Raw genomic sequence first — 15,647 nt, forward strand, 5'->3', positions numbered from 1 at the left:
TCCCACCTAAAACCCAGTAATACCCTTTATATATGCACACACACAGGGATATTACAGCGGCAAAATATCAGGGCTCATTTTTTTTGCTCTTCATGCGCTGCAAGTCATGTGAAAACTTTCCAGGCTGCATTTTCCATCACAGTAAACATGAAGTTTTAATTTGCTTTTGTCAGAGTTTTCAGGTTATTTAATTTGGCCTGAATGGAGTTTTTTTTTTTTTTTTTAAACCAGTGCTTGCATTATGTCATGCTCTGATGACTGTCAATCTCCTGCCACCAAGAAAAAAAGAAGCCTGCACCAGGAAATAATCCCTTTTAAACACGTCTCCACCTTAAAAGTTTCACTGTCACGGCCTGTCGTCTTATGTGGGGTGTCTTTGTTAGCTGATACAGATGTCGACCTCAGCAGCTACATGATGTGTTTTCTTTTAAAGGTCCCATATCGTGCTCGATCTAAAGTTCATTCTGGTGTTTTGAGTTTTGAGTAGGACAGGTTTACATGGTTTAATGTTCAAAAATAATTTTTATCATAGCAGACTAGCGGCTGCTGCAGCTGTCTTCAGCCTCTGTCTGAATGCTCCGTTTTATGAGAACAGAACAGTCTGATACTTCGCTCCCGCCTTCAACATCTTCATGTTACAGAGAGCTGGCGTAAGTGAGGAAAAGAAATGCTGGACTCAGGAGGTTTTCAGTGGGCGGGGACGGCCAGCCTGCTGAAGGGCTGCAGCCAAATCTTAATGGAGCGTTTTCACACATATTTAGTGAAAGATGGAGCAGGAGAACAATAGAAAGGACGGTCTGCACTCATAGTTTGAAGGTCTCTTCCAACCAGGGGCACATATTTATGTTGAAAAAGTGTGTAAAAAAAGTGTATTTCGCATAATTTGGGACCTTTAAAGATGACAACGAAACAGGACTTTAGAGTCTACAGCCTTGATAGCAGCTCTGTGAGGCTTTTTCAGCATGCTAACAATTGCTAATTACTAAAAAATAACATGCAGTTGAGGCTGATGGGAAGCCATTAGTTTAGCAGATATTGAGTCATAAAATCAAGTGTTGGATTAGAGAAGAGTTTAAGTCAGAGGAAACATGAAGAGTTGTACCAATCTTTGTTGTGGATGTTGGCATGTTGCACTGGGGAGGTGAGCTCTACACACAGATGAGCAAAATTGTAAGCAGAGGATTTTTGGTATCTAAAGCTCTCTGGTTTGTAGTTCGAGTTGTGTTGTCACATTTAAGCAAAAGTCATTGTGGCGAGACAACGAGGCAAAACGTATTGGTCGGAATGTAATCTCCGAACCCACTGACCATCAGCTGATCACGATTTAGCTTTAGATTAGCTTCTTTTCTTTAGTTTATGTGCTTTCATATGCAGATATCTGTTTATAGGGTTCTGGGTAAGCCCAAAATGCCCTGATAGGTGACCTGCTGGTGCCAGAGGAAAAGTCAGAGGATGACCAAAGTTAGTAAATTTCATCCTTTAGGTACCTTAGATGTCCATCTATAATTTCATGGCAATCCATCTGTAAGTTGCTGAGATATTTCAGTCTGGGCCAAAGTGGTGGATCAACACGGCCGTCCATAGAACCATACTTCTGAAAATGTTCTAATCTTTTAAGTACATGAAGAAAGTATTTCTAAATGATGGGGAAAATACAAAAACAAGATAGAGGAGAATTATATTTAACCACTACTCTCTTTACTGTAATAACTTTAGATTCAAGAACACAACAACTTGTTTAGAACCATCTTGATTTATTGCAATATTTTCCTGAAGATACCAGTTTGTGTGAATCATGACAGTGAAACAACAAAAACATTATAATTCCCCCTCTCAAAAAAAGATGGTACAACTGAAATGAAATCCGATTGCAAATTGTTACAACATTTAGAAATGAATAATTTATTAGAAAGCATCGGTATAAATCAGTTTTCATGCTATGGGGAACAAGTGTCCTCACGTTGGTCTTCACAGAGTTAGAGGGGGACTCACAGTTTTTTATCAAGTGGACTAAATTTATCAGTTGTCAAAAAACGTTCCTCTAAAACAGCTATTTCAGACTTAAAAATACAGCTAAAAACAAAAAAAAGCAAAGAATATGTTGAAGAATATGCCATTACAAATGAACTCACTTACTTCTAAAAGTCCAAGTAAAGTGGAGTCTTATCTGCAGCAGAAACAAGAATATCAGAATATCTTACTCTATGTCAACAGTATTTAACGTTTTATACAAATTATGATTCACGTTTGGATTTAACAACAATAAATAAAGAATATTTTAGAGTTTAAACTGTTAGAGTGCTGATTGGAAGAGCTGCTTGGTGGTCAGACTGTTGGCTTCACAGAAATCTGTTGCTGTTTCCGAACATGTTGGGATTAGACTGTGGTGTTGCTAGTCTTCAGTGGCAGTGGGCAAGTCTGTGTCTATGAAGATTATGTGCCGTCCTCTCCAGCTGGCCGGGGATCCTGGAGGAAAATAACAGATAAAGGCGCTGTGAGGGATTTTCGCCGTCTGCTATCAGCGGTCTCAGAGCTGCTGACCCCTGAGAGGCAGCAGGAAGTCCAGGAGGACCAGGAGAAGACCAGGTCGCTGTATTCATAGTGGAGAAATATAAGATCTGGTTGATCTACCACCTGCTTTCTCTCTGCACTTATCTCTCTCTTGACCTTTTTTCCATCTCTGTTTCTCTCTGTGCCTTGATCTCCCTCACTGTCAGACTCATTCTCTGTTTATTTCCATCTCAAATACTCCACTTTTAGCCATACAAACACTTTTCTCAGAGGATGCGTAGGTCTTCAGGCTTCAAGCTAAACATCAGTGGACGGAGCCAAGGAGCTACGAAAACAGAGAGGGAAGCAAATAATACGGAGCCTCGCATTAGTAGATCATAATAATGCTAAATTATGTGCTAGTTAGCGTCTGATTTTAAGTGGTTGTGCCACTGAAAACCTTCATGTTATTGAATTAAAGCTGAGGAAGGCAGTTCTCTGGGAAAGACAAAAAAATCAGAATTTGAAAAATGCGGCCCTCTTCCACCACATGAACATAGATCTGCATGCACTTTGTACGTTAGCTGTTTCAACCAATATATAGCAACAATTCTATGAAAATTATCAGTTTTGTTGGTCTCTTTGCAATTTTGTGGACCTGCAAAGCTCCTTGAGATTATAGATTGTGATTTGAGGTTCTACCGATGAACTGGAATTCGCTGCAACTGCGATCCTTTGGCTATAGTTAGCAAACCATTAGCACTAACATGGTTAACATAGCCTGCTTTATGGTAAACCAGTGTACACAAGCTAACAAACCACTGCAAGACATTTCTGTATCACAGGGAAATGTAGTTAGCAGAGTTCCCTTCATGTCTGAAACACTTAACCGACACTGACTTGTGCTTTATTGTGCTTATTGTCAACCTGTCTTCTGGACTGTTTTTGATGAGTTTGTCTTCCTTTGCTTGGGTTACTTTGCTGCGTCGACAGTTGTTACAAATGCTGGAATAGCAACTTTTTCTGCCACTGAATCAGGCTTTCACCGGCCTCTGAAGGCTGCACACACATCTGTGCTCGTAGAACAGCTGATAGGAAAACCCTCTGTCTGGGGGCACCTGTGATGGGCCGAAGTCTCCTGTCACAGGCTCTTCTAAAGCCTGAAAACAGAGTTGCAGAAGTCTGCAGAAGAATTACAATGTGCTGGAAGACTGTTTTTGCCCAATGACACCAAAAATAAACTGCCTAGCGCAGCAGAAAAAAATGAATTCTGGCTTTTATATATTTCTTTAATTATTATTCCAGCTATATTCAAGAATATAGTGATATAATATTTGGCCAAAAGTAAGTGATTTTGTTCTGTGGCTCTTTGTCATGGTTTGGGTTTGACCTTTTAGATCCAATGAAGAAAAATAGTGATGATTCTAATAATGATATGATTATATTATACACAATAGTGTGCTTCTAGCTTGGTGGCAGCAGCTTGTGTTTGGTCCCGTCCTGTCTGAACATGATAGCCACGTCTATAAAGAAATGGTTTTCCCAGTTTGGTGTGGAAGAACATGACTGGCTAACCCCGTCCAACACCTCTAGGATGAACTGGAACGCCGCCTGCCAGCCAGGCTTTATCACTCATCAGTGGCAGACCTCACTAATACACTCGTGGCTGAGCCGGAGCAACTTCCTGCCAAGTTTTAACATCTGGTGGTTAACACCCAAACGGTTGTGGGTTGAAATGCAGAATAATCACACATGGGTGTATTATTTCTTACACATGGGTGTCAAAATACTTTTGGCTATGCAGTGCACAAGACAGAGCAGCAAACGTCAATCAAACTGCAACCTTGGAAAAACACGGTGAGCTAAACTTCTCAAACAGAAAGCACAGATGTAGTTTGTTGACGTTTTTGAGTAATTCTGTCACTTTCCCAGTGTAAGCGCACACTCCGAACCTGCTCAGAAATAGCAAGTAGTGTTATTTTCCCTGCCTCAGAGACTCGTGTTTATAACTAAAACTTGAAGCAGCTTCTCATTTATCTCCTACACAGCACACCCACATGGTTTGGGCAGGGCAGAACAGCCACAGTGTTTGGATATTGTGGTTTCTGTGTCCCGCTGAGAAAGTCACAGCACAGACTTCCCCTCAATGTTCACACACACATTTACTAGAACACACACACACACAGTTCTATACAGTTTAAATATAGAGCCTGACTCAACCCCTCCAGCCCACACACTGAGGCATCAACACACACGCTGCCTGACCCAAACAAAGACTGTGCAGCCCACACTGACCTCCTGTGGCGAGTTTAAGCCACTGCAAGTAATTAGTGTAGCGCCTCACTGATGCAACCAGGATCTCTGCATTTATCGTCCTGTTCCAGAGACATAATGACTTAATGTCTACTAGTTTAGTTTGTTAGGTTAGGATGTAAATATAATAACATATAATACGACTAAAACAACTTTAACTGTGTCCGTCAGATGGATAATTTTGGTTTAATTGGTTCAGGTTTATATGGAATAGAACTTACGTCTTAATCACAAGAATGCGATGGGACATTTTGATTACAGAAAAGATTCTTTTTTCAAGTACACAAATCATAGTTTGTTTAGACATTATCACCATGCAACAATAATTTAATTTGAGCAAACCAAAATCCGGTTTGTGCTGACTAAATGTATTCACCATTTTCCAAGTAACCTCACAAAATGGATTTTTGTGAGCTCAAACTAAATTATGTATACTAAATGATTCTAAATGATTCTTTGTTTCTCTACTAAATGTAATGTGGTTCACATCATATTGTGCCTCAGGATTGATTGTTAGTGCTAAATCATTTTTAGTCTCCTTTATAGATACCTGAAGCTCTATAATGTTATATTTGTCTTTGAAACAAAAAGCTTTAAAGTGATACTGTTTTGTCTTTGGCTCAACTCCAGCATCTTTGTAAGAGAATATTAACTGTAAATGTGTTTTAGCCCTGAGTAGTGTCTGCAGGTGTTCGTTTCAGGCTGCATACAGACCAAACAACCTTTACCTGTAAGGTAGAGCAGCAGCCTCTCTCCCCCTGAGAGGAAAAACAAAAAGACAAAAAGGGGCAATTGTGGCGGGCATTTCTCACTAGTTTCTGCCATTTTACAAACCAAACACTGGAGGCACTGATCAAGGAAACAGTCAGCATATCAAACTAGGCTGCAACTAACCATTATTTTCATTATCGATGATTCGTTTTGTCTGTAAGATGTCAGGAAATCGTGAATGACAGCTGTTACATATCCCCTCAGCCCAAAGTGATCTATTTTAATAGCCCAAAGCCCAAAGAGTCAGTCTCCTGCCATGTGAGAAAGAAAGGCATACGGTGTGAGTACCTTTGCACAAGTAAAAGACCTGAATACTTCCTCCACCATCAGTATTAGCAGAGTTACAGAGGTATTAGTTATTTCTGTCATGTTTTCAGCCTTGCAGACTGGATTTGCATCATTCATAAAGACCCAGTGACTCCGTTTGTAAACTCAGCTTTGTGTTTCCTCACTGTAGTTTGGTTCTAATTTGCATTCTTCTCTTTGGACCTTTAGGTTTGATCACGTCAGCAGTGCACAACACTCAAAGGAAGTGCGTTGAATATTTCCAAGTAAGCTGTATCCAAGAGGGATTAGGCTCCAAATAACATTACAATAGATACACAAAGTGTTGATTAGACACTGTACAGCCTGTCAAACAAAACATTAGGCTGAGCCTGGAAGGAAGGATGTGGCTTTGTTGCTATAACTATAACATACATACAGGCTATGTTTTGAATTCGATGATTGAATAAAGTGTCAAGTATTGTGGTCCACTCACTCTAATGATGGTGTAGTTACAGGTTATATTAATGTTTATTATTAAGTAGACTAAGCTTTAGTGCCACAAGTAATTTAGCTCCTACCAACGACAAAAAAGGACATAAAGGCTACGATTGCTGGTATCCTGTTTGTAGTGTTGTAATTACTCAATAGTTCTAGTTACCCTTCTTAGTTCCTGAACTTCTGCCCCTGTGCAAAATAGATACTTGTGTACTGAGAGCTTTTTTGTTGCACGACCCCTCCAAAATCTCTAATAAGAAGAATTGAACAGTTTGTTCATAACTAACGAGGGTTTTGACCTCTTTGAGGTATAATTAACGCCACACATAAGTTACGTCACTATATAGGAAAACATACTTCACAATTTCGCCTGAATGACTTTTTGCAAACCAAATTAATATAAAATTAGAAAATATTTCCTTATTTGATCCAAGGGAAGGGGTACCACTTTATTAATTTGAACAAATCTGGTTTTTAACGATGTCACAACAAAAACAAATCATTTAAAAGAATAAATTTGGTTGGTTTTGTTGGGTTTTCAGTCATTATTTCTACACACATACAGCAGTGAGGAAAAGGGTGTTTACAGGGCTATGACCACCTACATGTTAATCTTTGGTGACCCATCGTAGTTCGCTCTTGACGTTCTGCAGCTCAGATAGGTTAACAGCAGGGCCAGGCAGTTTCACCGCACCCGGCAACGTCTTCTTCTCCTCTGGCGTCTGGGCAGCAGCGCAGGGCTGTTCTGGTGAATGAGCCTGCTAAGAAATAACACAAACACAAGTGGAACTTATGAGCCAGTGACTTCAGCGACTTAGTTCTATTTATCGTTAACTGGTCAGAATAACTGGATAAAATAGATTTTAGAAAATAGCTTTTGATTCTTCAGATTCAGATTCTGATATGTCACAAGCGTATAATGATGGTATAAGATGATGTAAAGCTGTGACCGTCATTTCAGGCCCAGTCCACATATAGATTTAAGGGTTTTTGTGTGAAATAATCTGTCAGTCCGGTTTGGCTCTTTTTTCTTTAGTTACTGCTCTCTGTCTATGTAGGGCAGATTTGTCCCTCCTGGGCATCGGTAGAAACACAGAAGTGCTATGAGTAGGGGTGGTGATGGTGACCAATAGAAAATATTACTGTAGTACATGGTGGTACGCATTTGAGAGGTGTATATTGCTTAAAATACTCCACTCAGACTACCTGTATATGAATGTATAACACGTAGGAGGCACATATCAAGTTTGATCAAGCTACAGAAACTTGTTGGTGAATGTTTGCTCTCACTTTCTTGTGTGAGTTTGAGCTTGGGTTTGTGTGTGTGTGTGTGTGTGTGCGCGTGTCTCCTGTGTTGTCTTACCTCTTCTGTGTCTACTGTCTCCTCTCTCCTCTTGACAGGATGTCCCGCCCCTGGACGCAGAGCTCCCATCGGGATGTTCAAATTAGCCTGAGGGACAGCGAGAACAGCCAATGAGATACTTTCAGCACTTCAACAAATAAAGTTTCCTGTCTCTGTGTCTCTGCACCTGTTTGTGTGTGTGTGTGTGTGTGTGTGTACTCCTGCTATTTCCTCAACCCCCCCTTGTTTTGATTATGACCACTACATCCTGGTTATCATCATGTCCCTTCATGTTCTTCATGAAAATGTTTACTCTCACACACACACACACACACACACACAGAGCCCAGAGATCTGCCTGCTAACTTGATGTACTACTGCTGCCTGCCCTGACGTCCTGTCACTTGATGTGTTTTGCTTTGTACTGTACGATACTGTATTGTATATATGCTGTATTGTACAGGTGTACAGAGAGGGAGTGTGGTGTGTGTGTCACAGAGGATACTGGTTTTATTTTCTCCAGAGATTAAGGTTTAAAGAAAGAAATTGCCTCATTTTGCAGCATGTTTGTTCAGATCTGTATCGCTGTAATGTGGCTTTGGCTGGGATTGTTCACTGTCTTATGCTTATGCGTGCTGTTAGCAATCATCTTCTGACATTCCACCGAGCGCATCCAAAGGTTAAAGGAATATTTCTCCCTAAATTGAAAATGCAATCATAGTTTGACATTTTAGGAAAAGGGTTATTTGCTGGCTCACCAAGAGTTAGATTACAAAACTGATACCACTCTTATGTCTCTAAATGAAGCCAGAGCCATAGAGGATACGATAGACAAAGCTTAGCATAAAGTATAACAGGGGGAAGCAGCTAGCCTGGGACTGTCCTACGCAACATTTCCAAACATGTGACAAAGCTTCCAGTCTTTATGCTAAGCTAAGCTAACAGTCTGGCTGCAGATTTGAGACTGGTGGTTATCTTCTCTTTTAACTCTTGGCAAGAAAGTGAATAAATGTATTTCCCCAAATGTTTCTTTAACTCAATTTACAACGAAAAACACACTTAACACAGCCTCTGTGCTGTTATTCCATCTCAGCCTCACTTCAGTGCATTACTAAAGGACCCCACCGGTGTGTTTGCAAGTTTTAGTTCTTTAAAAGGAGTCAACAGATATAGCATTGCTCTATAAAGTCACAAGACACAGACAGAAATTATATGTTACAGTATAGTTGAGAAGTTGAAAGGTCATAATGTACGCTTACTGTGGTGGATAACACAGTTTAGCAGCCTGCAAGAATCTGACATAAATGGTAGAAACAGTAGAAAATCTGCATTAAAATGCCACTGAGCACTGCTGTTCTGTGTGTATATGATTTGTGCTCCTCTAAATCTTCTCCAAACAGCCGATGCAGCACACCAGACATCTGCACTGAGGGCCTAACTATTTACATATTTGTCGTCTTTATTAGCTTCACTAATAATCCACACTCCCAGTTAAACTCTGCTTCCCTACTTTAGGGTCCATATGTGGCCAGAGCAATGTTAGCGAAGGATATGGATTAGAGAAGTAAATACTGGACTTTGGGACCCATGCTGGAAACATTTGGGCACAAACGGCTTCAACCGTGCTACACAAGCTGTTTGCAGAAATTGAATGGGCCTTTTATGTTTGCTTTTTGGAGCTATAAAAAGAAGGTACTGGCCATTAATGTGTGAGGGGCTGAGATGGAATGACTGCTGTATGAGGCTCAGTCATACAAACAGTATAATTATTGTGAAGATAAACTAATACTTAAGAGCTCGCCTCCTGAGTGAACTTGCTGAAGGTGTTTTGTTAACATGAAGAGAATGTCTAGATCAGGATGGACAGTTTGGACACTGATTTTATTGGCCTCAATGTGAGATACCTTTTATCGTGAGTTCGTTTGCTGGGGCCTGTTTGTTTATTCGAACAGGAATTATAGCAGCGACGTTTGGTGGTTGTTTTCTATTTTCTGCTTGTTGGGTATAAAACATATATAAAGAAAAGAGTATAAAAAGAGATCTATAGGAGCCACCAGCCTCAGTGGCCAGAAGAGAAATAAGTTTAATTGTTCTGCACTCTCTCACTGTTTTAAAGGACCATGTTGGTGTTAGCCCTTTAACCACTAGTCAAAAATAATTAAATTACTCCCAACCATTTCTGGGAGCATAACAGGTGTTCAAAATTGACTTTCTACCTTCCAGACGGCCGCTGGTATCTATTTATTTTTTGTAAAAATGTGTTATTCAATTACGGTCACTTCATAGAAACTGTAATTTTACACCACCAAGGTCTTCTGTGTGTCTTATGTCCCTCCTCACTCCCTGTATTACTACCTGCTAGCACTAGTGCTGCACTATTCTGCCCTATAAAGCCAAAATACAGTAACTACATGTTACCATACTGGCACTTAGTAATCGTACAAACATGTACTATGTTAACAGAAAATCAAACCCACACTACAAACATTGACATTGTAAATGGGATCATGTCAATTTTTATATTGTTTGTGTTTGAAAGGCTGGATTTTGCAGCTTTAACGTTTAAACTCAAACATGGAGGGTTTACATTACCTGCATTACCTGAAACGACTATAACAGATTTTTTGTACTGTAGTGATTAAATGAAAGCTAAAAGATGTCTAGAAAATAGTTTCAGTTTAACAAGTTTAACAAAGATATATTATTGAAAGATAAAACAGATGAAAACTAGCCTACTGGCGTGAAAGTTTAATGAAAGTTTCTTTTTTTGATGAAAATGTGGATTATTTATAATGTGAAGTCGTGCTGCTGTTCTTGTTTGTGATTAACGTAAACCAATGACGGAGCGTTGGGACGGAGACTAAACGAAGAACCTCATGTTTGTACCGTACTGGTGTTTAAAAATCCTCCGTCCAGATGCCTATCCCATGGTTAGACATGACAAAAGCACAATGAAAAGGGAGCCGATGGAAGGAAGGAAACCCTCTCTGACATGCAAACACAAAGCCATTACAAACACACACACACACAGTGATACAGATAACTCCTCATCCTTCGCCTAGCTACAACTCTGCACTAACAAAGCCTTGATACTGTATATGCACAGTCTGAACTCTGTGTTTGCCTTTGCCAATAAATACTTAAATGTGGAAACATCTGGAATCTTTCTTTTCAACAGGTGGAGAGTGGAGTGGAGAGAGTAATCACTCGTAGTATGAAGCCTTTATCCAATGTTATCCTTGCATGTTTGTAGTTGTCCAACCCATGGTAGTGTACGACCTCAGACACGATGGTTTTAAAGTAGTGAAATAAAGTTGTAGATCCATGCAGCACACACATCCACACTTCACTGTGCACACAGATGAAGATGTTTTACCTGAAGGGCCTTAACGTTGGACGAAGGTTTGGACATAATCCCCCCGTTAAGTCCACTGACCTGGAAGAGGCACAGATCACAGACATTCAGTTGTGTATGTGTGAGTGTTTGTGTGTGTGCAAGTGTGCGAGAGTGTGTGTATGTGCATGTTGGGGGCATTGGGACTCTGTTTCTGTGGTTTTCAAGTCCCGGGGTCGCATTTCAGTTGCTAGGCGACTCTTACAGAGGAAAGCAGGTAGAGGAACTGTTCTCTGAATCATTCATGAGAGGCAGAGCGAGAGGCAGCAGGGAATGTCACAATAAAAGTGAGTCAATTTCGGCAAGTGTGCAAGAAGGAAATTTAGCATTGAGTGTAGTGATATACGCAAGGAAAAGCAGGATGTGTGACTCTAAATGCATTTCAGCTTCCTTTACTGAACACACTGGCTTCAGTTCAAATCTCAACAAACTACATAAACCCTCTCATTCTGGGATGAGTGCAAGTAAGATGTTGTTGTTAAAAATGTGAGCTTGTAGCATATGACCTATATTGACAATACAGCATTATTCTATATATATATTTCTTTATTATTATCAACAAACTATCGTGAAAAGACCAAAACTAACACTGTGTTAGACAGCCTCTTGAACTTCCCAGCAGTATATCAACAGCACGAAGCTCATTCATTCCTTCTGAAGACAAAAATCTTTAAATATATAATTTCATTTAAAAAAACTCAGTAATAAAACAGGAGAAAGTAACACTTTAATGGGGGCACTACACTGTGTGTGGGCTATAGTGTTACCTATGCTTTGAAAATGTTCACTGACAATGTATTTCATTCATTTTCTGCCAAAAATCACAACTTAGTAGAGATAGAGTTTGTCACCACAACTTACTAGGAAAAAAAGATATCATTCACTTCCAGTATATCCCTGTCATATGGTCATGTGGTCATCAGTTTACTGTCTGAGTGAGTAGCATGTTTTGATTTCAGACATGTATGTATCGTCATCATTTCACATCATCACTGAAAAATGCATTGTCACATGACTGTAATTTGACTGCAGGACATCCAGACGTTGGCCTCATGCATTTGACCATTAAGTGCATATTTAAGATCCTCATTTTAAAATGGGTCAGACGTTGAGAAGTCAGCCAGAAACAGCGAGTTTGACCAACTCATGGAGCTAATGTTAGCTTAACTAGCTAGCAAGCTACAGCTGAGAGAATCTGTCAGGAGCGGTTGTTATTTTGGGTGACAGTCATCGGCTAGAAACTAGAGGCCTGATTTAATTACCCTCTGTCTGAATTCAAGGATTTCAAATGGTAAACTCGTCTCTGAGTAGTAGGCTACGCATGTCTGAAAGAAAACAGAAGCTTGACAGGGGACATAGCAACTGGGTTGTTTTTTAATGTCTATTAATGGTCTAAATTAGGTTTCAGCAGAAGTTATTCCTTTCTGCCAAATAAAGTAAAATCTGGATTGTTTTCAGTGTTAAAATATTAACAATCCTGCACAATATATCAGCTAAAATCATCTATAGAAATGGCAGAACTAGGTCTAAATAAAATTTTGGGTAAATCCCTCTTCCTCATATTATGTCAGCCTGTTTTCTGTTATTTCTACTTCCTCCCTCCCTTTTGCTGTTTAGCAGATCAACACTGACCCAAGTGGTTCCTAATAGTAGAAGTTTCCATGGCCTATTTATCTTATCTGTGAGTGGCTCAGAGCAGAGCAGAGGACCAAAGAAACGGTCTCAGGCCCTCCGGCTGCTGCTGGATTCAATGGCAGCTCTTAGATACCGTTTCCAGGGTGCTGTTTATGCAAACATACAGTAAGAGCTTTGCTGTCCTTGACATGAGACCAAAAAGCCTGGACACCTCGAAATACACAACCACTCACACACTCACACACACACACACACACACACACACACACGGTCATGCTTACACAATGGGATGATATTTATGTTGGCCATGAGTAGCAGCTGCCCCCTGACGCCACACTGCAAAGCCAGTCAAGCCCTTTCACTTTCACACATACTGTATGTGTTTTTGTCACACACACACACACACACACACACACACAACCACCAACCAACCAACCATTATTTCCTCTATATAAATTGATAAATAAATACATTCAAATCTCCAAACATTGAAACCCTGTAAACAAAAAGGCTCTTTGAGGTGTGTAAGATGTTATCACTGTACCTCTGGAATAACAATAGGGCTTATTTAGAGAGCAGCACGAACAGCAGCATGAATGAATGACTTATGACTTATTGTCTCATATGACTTTTCTTTTCTTTATCAGTAATGATAAGGTTGGCAATATTTTGTATTTACTGTATTTTACACTAGTGGCACAGCTCTAAGGATGTCAGCCTGACGGTCGGCCCATCACTTTGACCCAGACTGAAATATCTAAAATTATTTAGACTTTCATGGTCCACAGAGGATGAAGTCGGCTTACTGACTCTGGTGATCCCATATGTGTAGTGCAGAGTGAAGTATTGCAGTGAAATTTACTACAGACATTTACAGTCCCCAGAGGATTGATTGTAATGACTTTGAACTATAAACGTTTCATTTACAACAACCATCAGTTCAAAGTTTCAGTTATGTTAACCTATACATTAACTGTACTGCTTATCCTCAGAGGATCAGGGTGTTGGAGCCAGCCCCAGCTGACACTAGGTGAGAGGCGGAGTTCATCACAGGGCTGACACATGTAGGCAGACAGCCATCCCACGCACACATTTAGAGTAACCAAATAACCTAACTGGACTGTGAGAGAAGGTCGGAGTACCTGAAGAGAACCCACACAAGACTTGACCTGCCCAGCATCACCAGTACTATTTAGGTTTTAGTGCTAATTAGCAAATGTTGATGATGAAAAGATTGATAACAATGTCAGATCTGTATGGTAAAAATGTAGCTACAGCCAGCAGGCGATTAGCCTAGCTTAGCAGAAAGACTGGGATCAGGGGAAACAGCAAGCTGGGCTCTGACCAAAGGTAACAAGATCGGACCAACCAGCTCCTCTAAGTATTAAGTTCGCTAACTAACATATTATAATCCTTTGTTGGTTCTATTCAAACGTTTTACACTAAAGTGTAAAACCAAGTTAGCTAAGCTAAGCTAAGCTAAGCTAATCATCTCCAAGCTCTAGCTTCATATTTAAACTACTAACAAGAAAGCACATGAGCGTTAAACTTTTCCTTTAAAGCTGTACACTTAAGTAGGAACCAATGAGCATTGGGCCTGAATGCCACAGTCAGGGAATGTAAAAGAACTGAAAGTCAAAATAAGAGTTGTTGGCAATAAGGAAAATATAGAACATTGTGAACTATACAAAGTTACATTTTGCACAAATAAGACCAAATCAATGCTTTTTTTTTTGTTAAATCAGACCTAAATAATGAGTTCAACCGCTAAACACTGAGCGTTCCTGCAGGTTCATGGAAATTTCAAGGCTACCCCTTTAAGTACAGTGATCTGTTATTCAAACACACTCATATAAACACAGCAGTTGTAACTTACCTGCCGATGACGCAACACAGAACTGTGTAATGCTTGGTTTTATTCACGCTTGGACTTCTCTCACGTTACTGACACTTTCTAGCCATCCCTCACACACACGCTTCTTCTCTGATCTCCATCTCTTTTTCTTTCTCTTTTCTTCCTCTCTCCACCCTCTCTTTTTCTCTCTCGCTCTCTCTCTCTCTCGCCTCGTAAGTGGTAGAAGGATTCCTCTCATATCTGGGATTTGTTCTCACTATAAATAGAAGAGTGATACACAGAAGGGACCTGCTTTCTATCCACACACACACACACACACACACTCTTAGACACACATGGACACACACAGTGACGGACCAAAACATTGTCAAACAGCAGCACAGAGCACTAGACTTCTTTAATTTCAACATCTTTAAGTTTTTTTTAACTATAATTACAGTAAAATGTTTCTATGTCACTTGCTGGACGAAACTTTATTCAAAAAAATTAGCATTTAAGCATGAAACACCACATAACTGTCCAGTTAAATGGAACATATACAAAATGGAACATATAAGCATGAAACACTCAAACACAAAAATGTCTGCTTATATGGAAGTCACAAATGTTTATAGTGTCAAGCATGGTCATTTTTTGTTGCATCCTCCTCAAACCTGACACTTGAGTCCTCAAAACACTCCTCCTAATCTTAGTGACTAAAATGGCATTGCCCTATTTCTGCTCTGACACTCACTCAAACACACTCATACACACACACACACAGAAGTTGTTATGCTGGTATATCTACATTTTTAGCTGATGCACATCCACAGAGGGAAACTGCAATCCAACAGTTAAAGGTGTGTGTGTGTCTGTGTGTGTGTGTGTGTGTGTGTGTGTGTGTGTGTGAATGTGTGTGTGCTCTCTTACCTCCTGCCGTGCGTGGCTGCTCTACCCTGCCTGCGCTCTCTCTGAGGTCCTCTTCGGCTACCTGACCTGTTTCCGCTCGTCCTGATTGGCTCAGAGACACATCAAACTCCTCCCCAAGCGGAACCCGACCCATCATGAGAGAAGTAGAATGAGTTTTCAGCCTGCGTGTGTGTTTC

The 15,647-nt window shown here is 40.2% G+C and overlaps 1 protein-coding gene across 4 annotated transcripts; it reads right to left on the reverse strand.

Moving 5' to 3' along the window:
* Nucleotides 1-1,754: 1,754 nt before the first annotated feature.
* smpx (small muscle protein X-linked) lies at nucleotides 1,755-15,584 on the reverse strand. 4 transcript variants are annotated; one of them, XM_070853217.1, is made up of 5 exons: nucleotides 15,472-15,584; nucleotides 11,055-11,114; nucleotides 7,700-7,786; nucleotides 6,942-7,094; nucleotides 1,755-2,466 (listed from the first exon to the last, which is right to left on the reverse strand). In XM_070853217.1, the coding sequence occupies exons 2-4, from the start codon at nucleotides 11,088-11,090 to the stop codon at nucleotides 6,945-6,947; spliced, it is 273 nt and encodes a 90-aa protein (XP_070709318.1). In that variant the 5' UTR covers nucleotides 11,091-11,114; nucleotides 15,472-15,584; the 3' UTR covers nucleotides 1,755-2,466; nucleotides 6,942-6,944. The 4 variants fall into 4 exon arrangements, with proteins under 4 accessions (XP_070709318.1, XP_070709315.1, XP_070709316.1 ...); XM_070853214.1 differs by having other exon boundaries at nucleotides 6,942-7,097; nucleotides 15,472-15,583; XM_070853215.1 differs by lacking the exon at nucleotides 15,472-15,584 and adding an exon at nucleotides 14,657-14,752 and having other exon boundaries at nucleotides 6,942-7,097.
* Between the last annotated feature and the right edge of the window lie 63 nt (nucleotides 15,585-15,647).

This window comes from Pempheris klunzingeri, chromosome 21 (genome assembly GCF_042242105.1).
Source record: "Pempheris klunzingeri isolate RE-2024b chromosome 21, fPemKlu1.hap1, whole genome shotgun sequence".
NCBI classification, from domain to species: Eukaryota; Metazoa; Chordata; class Actinopteri; order Acropomatiformes; family Pempheridae; genus Pempheris; species Pempheris klunzingeri.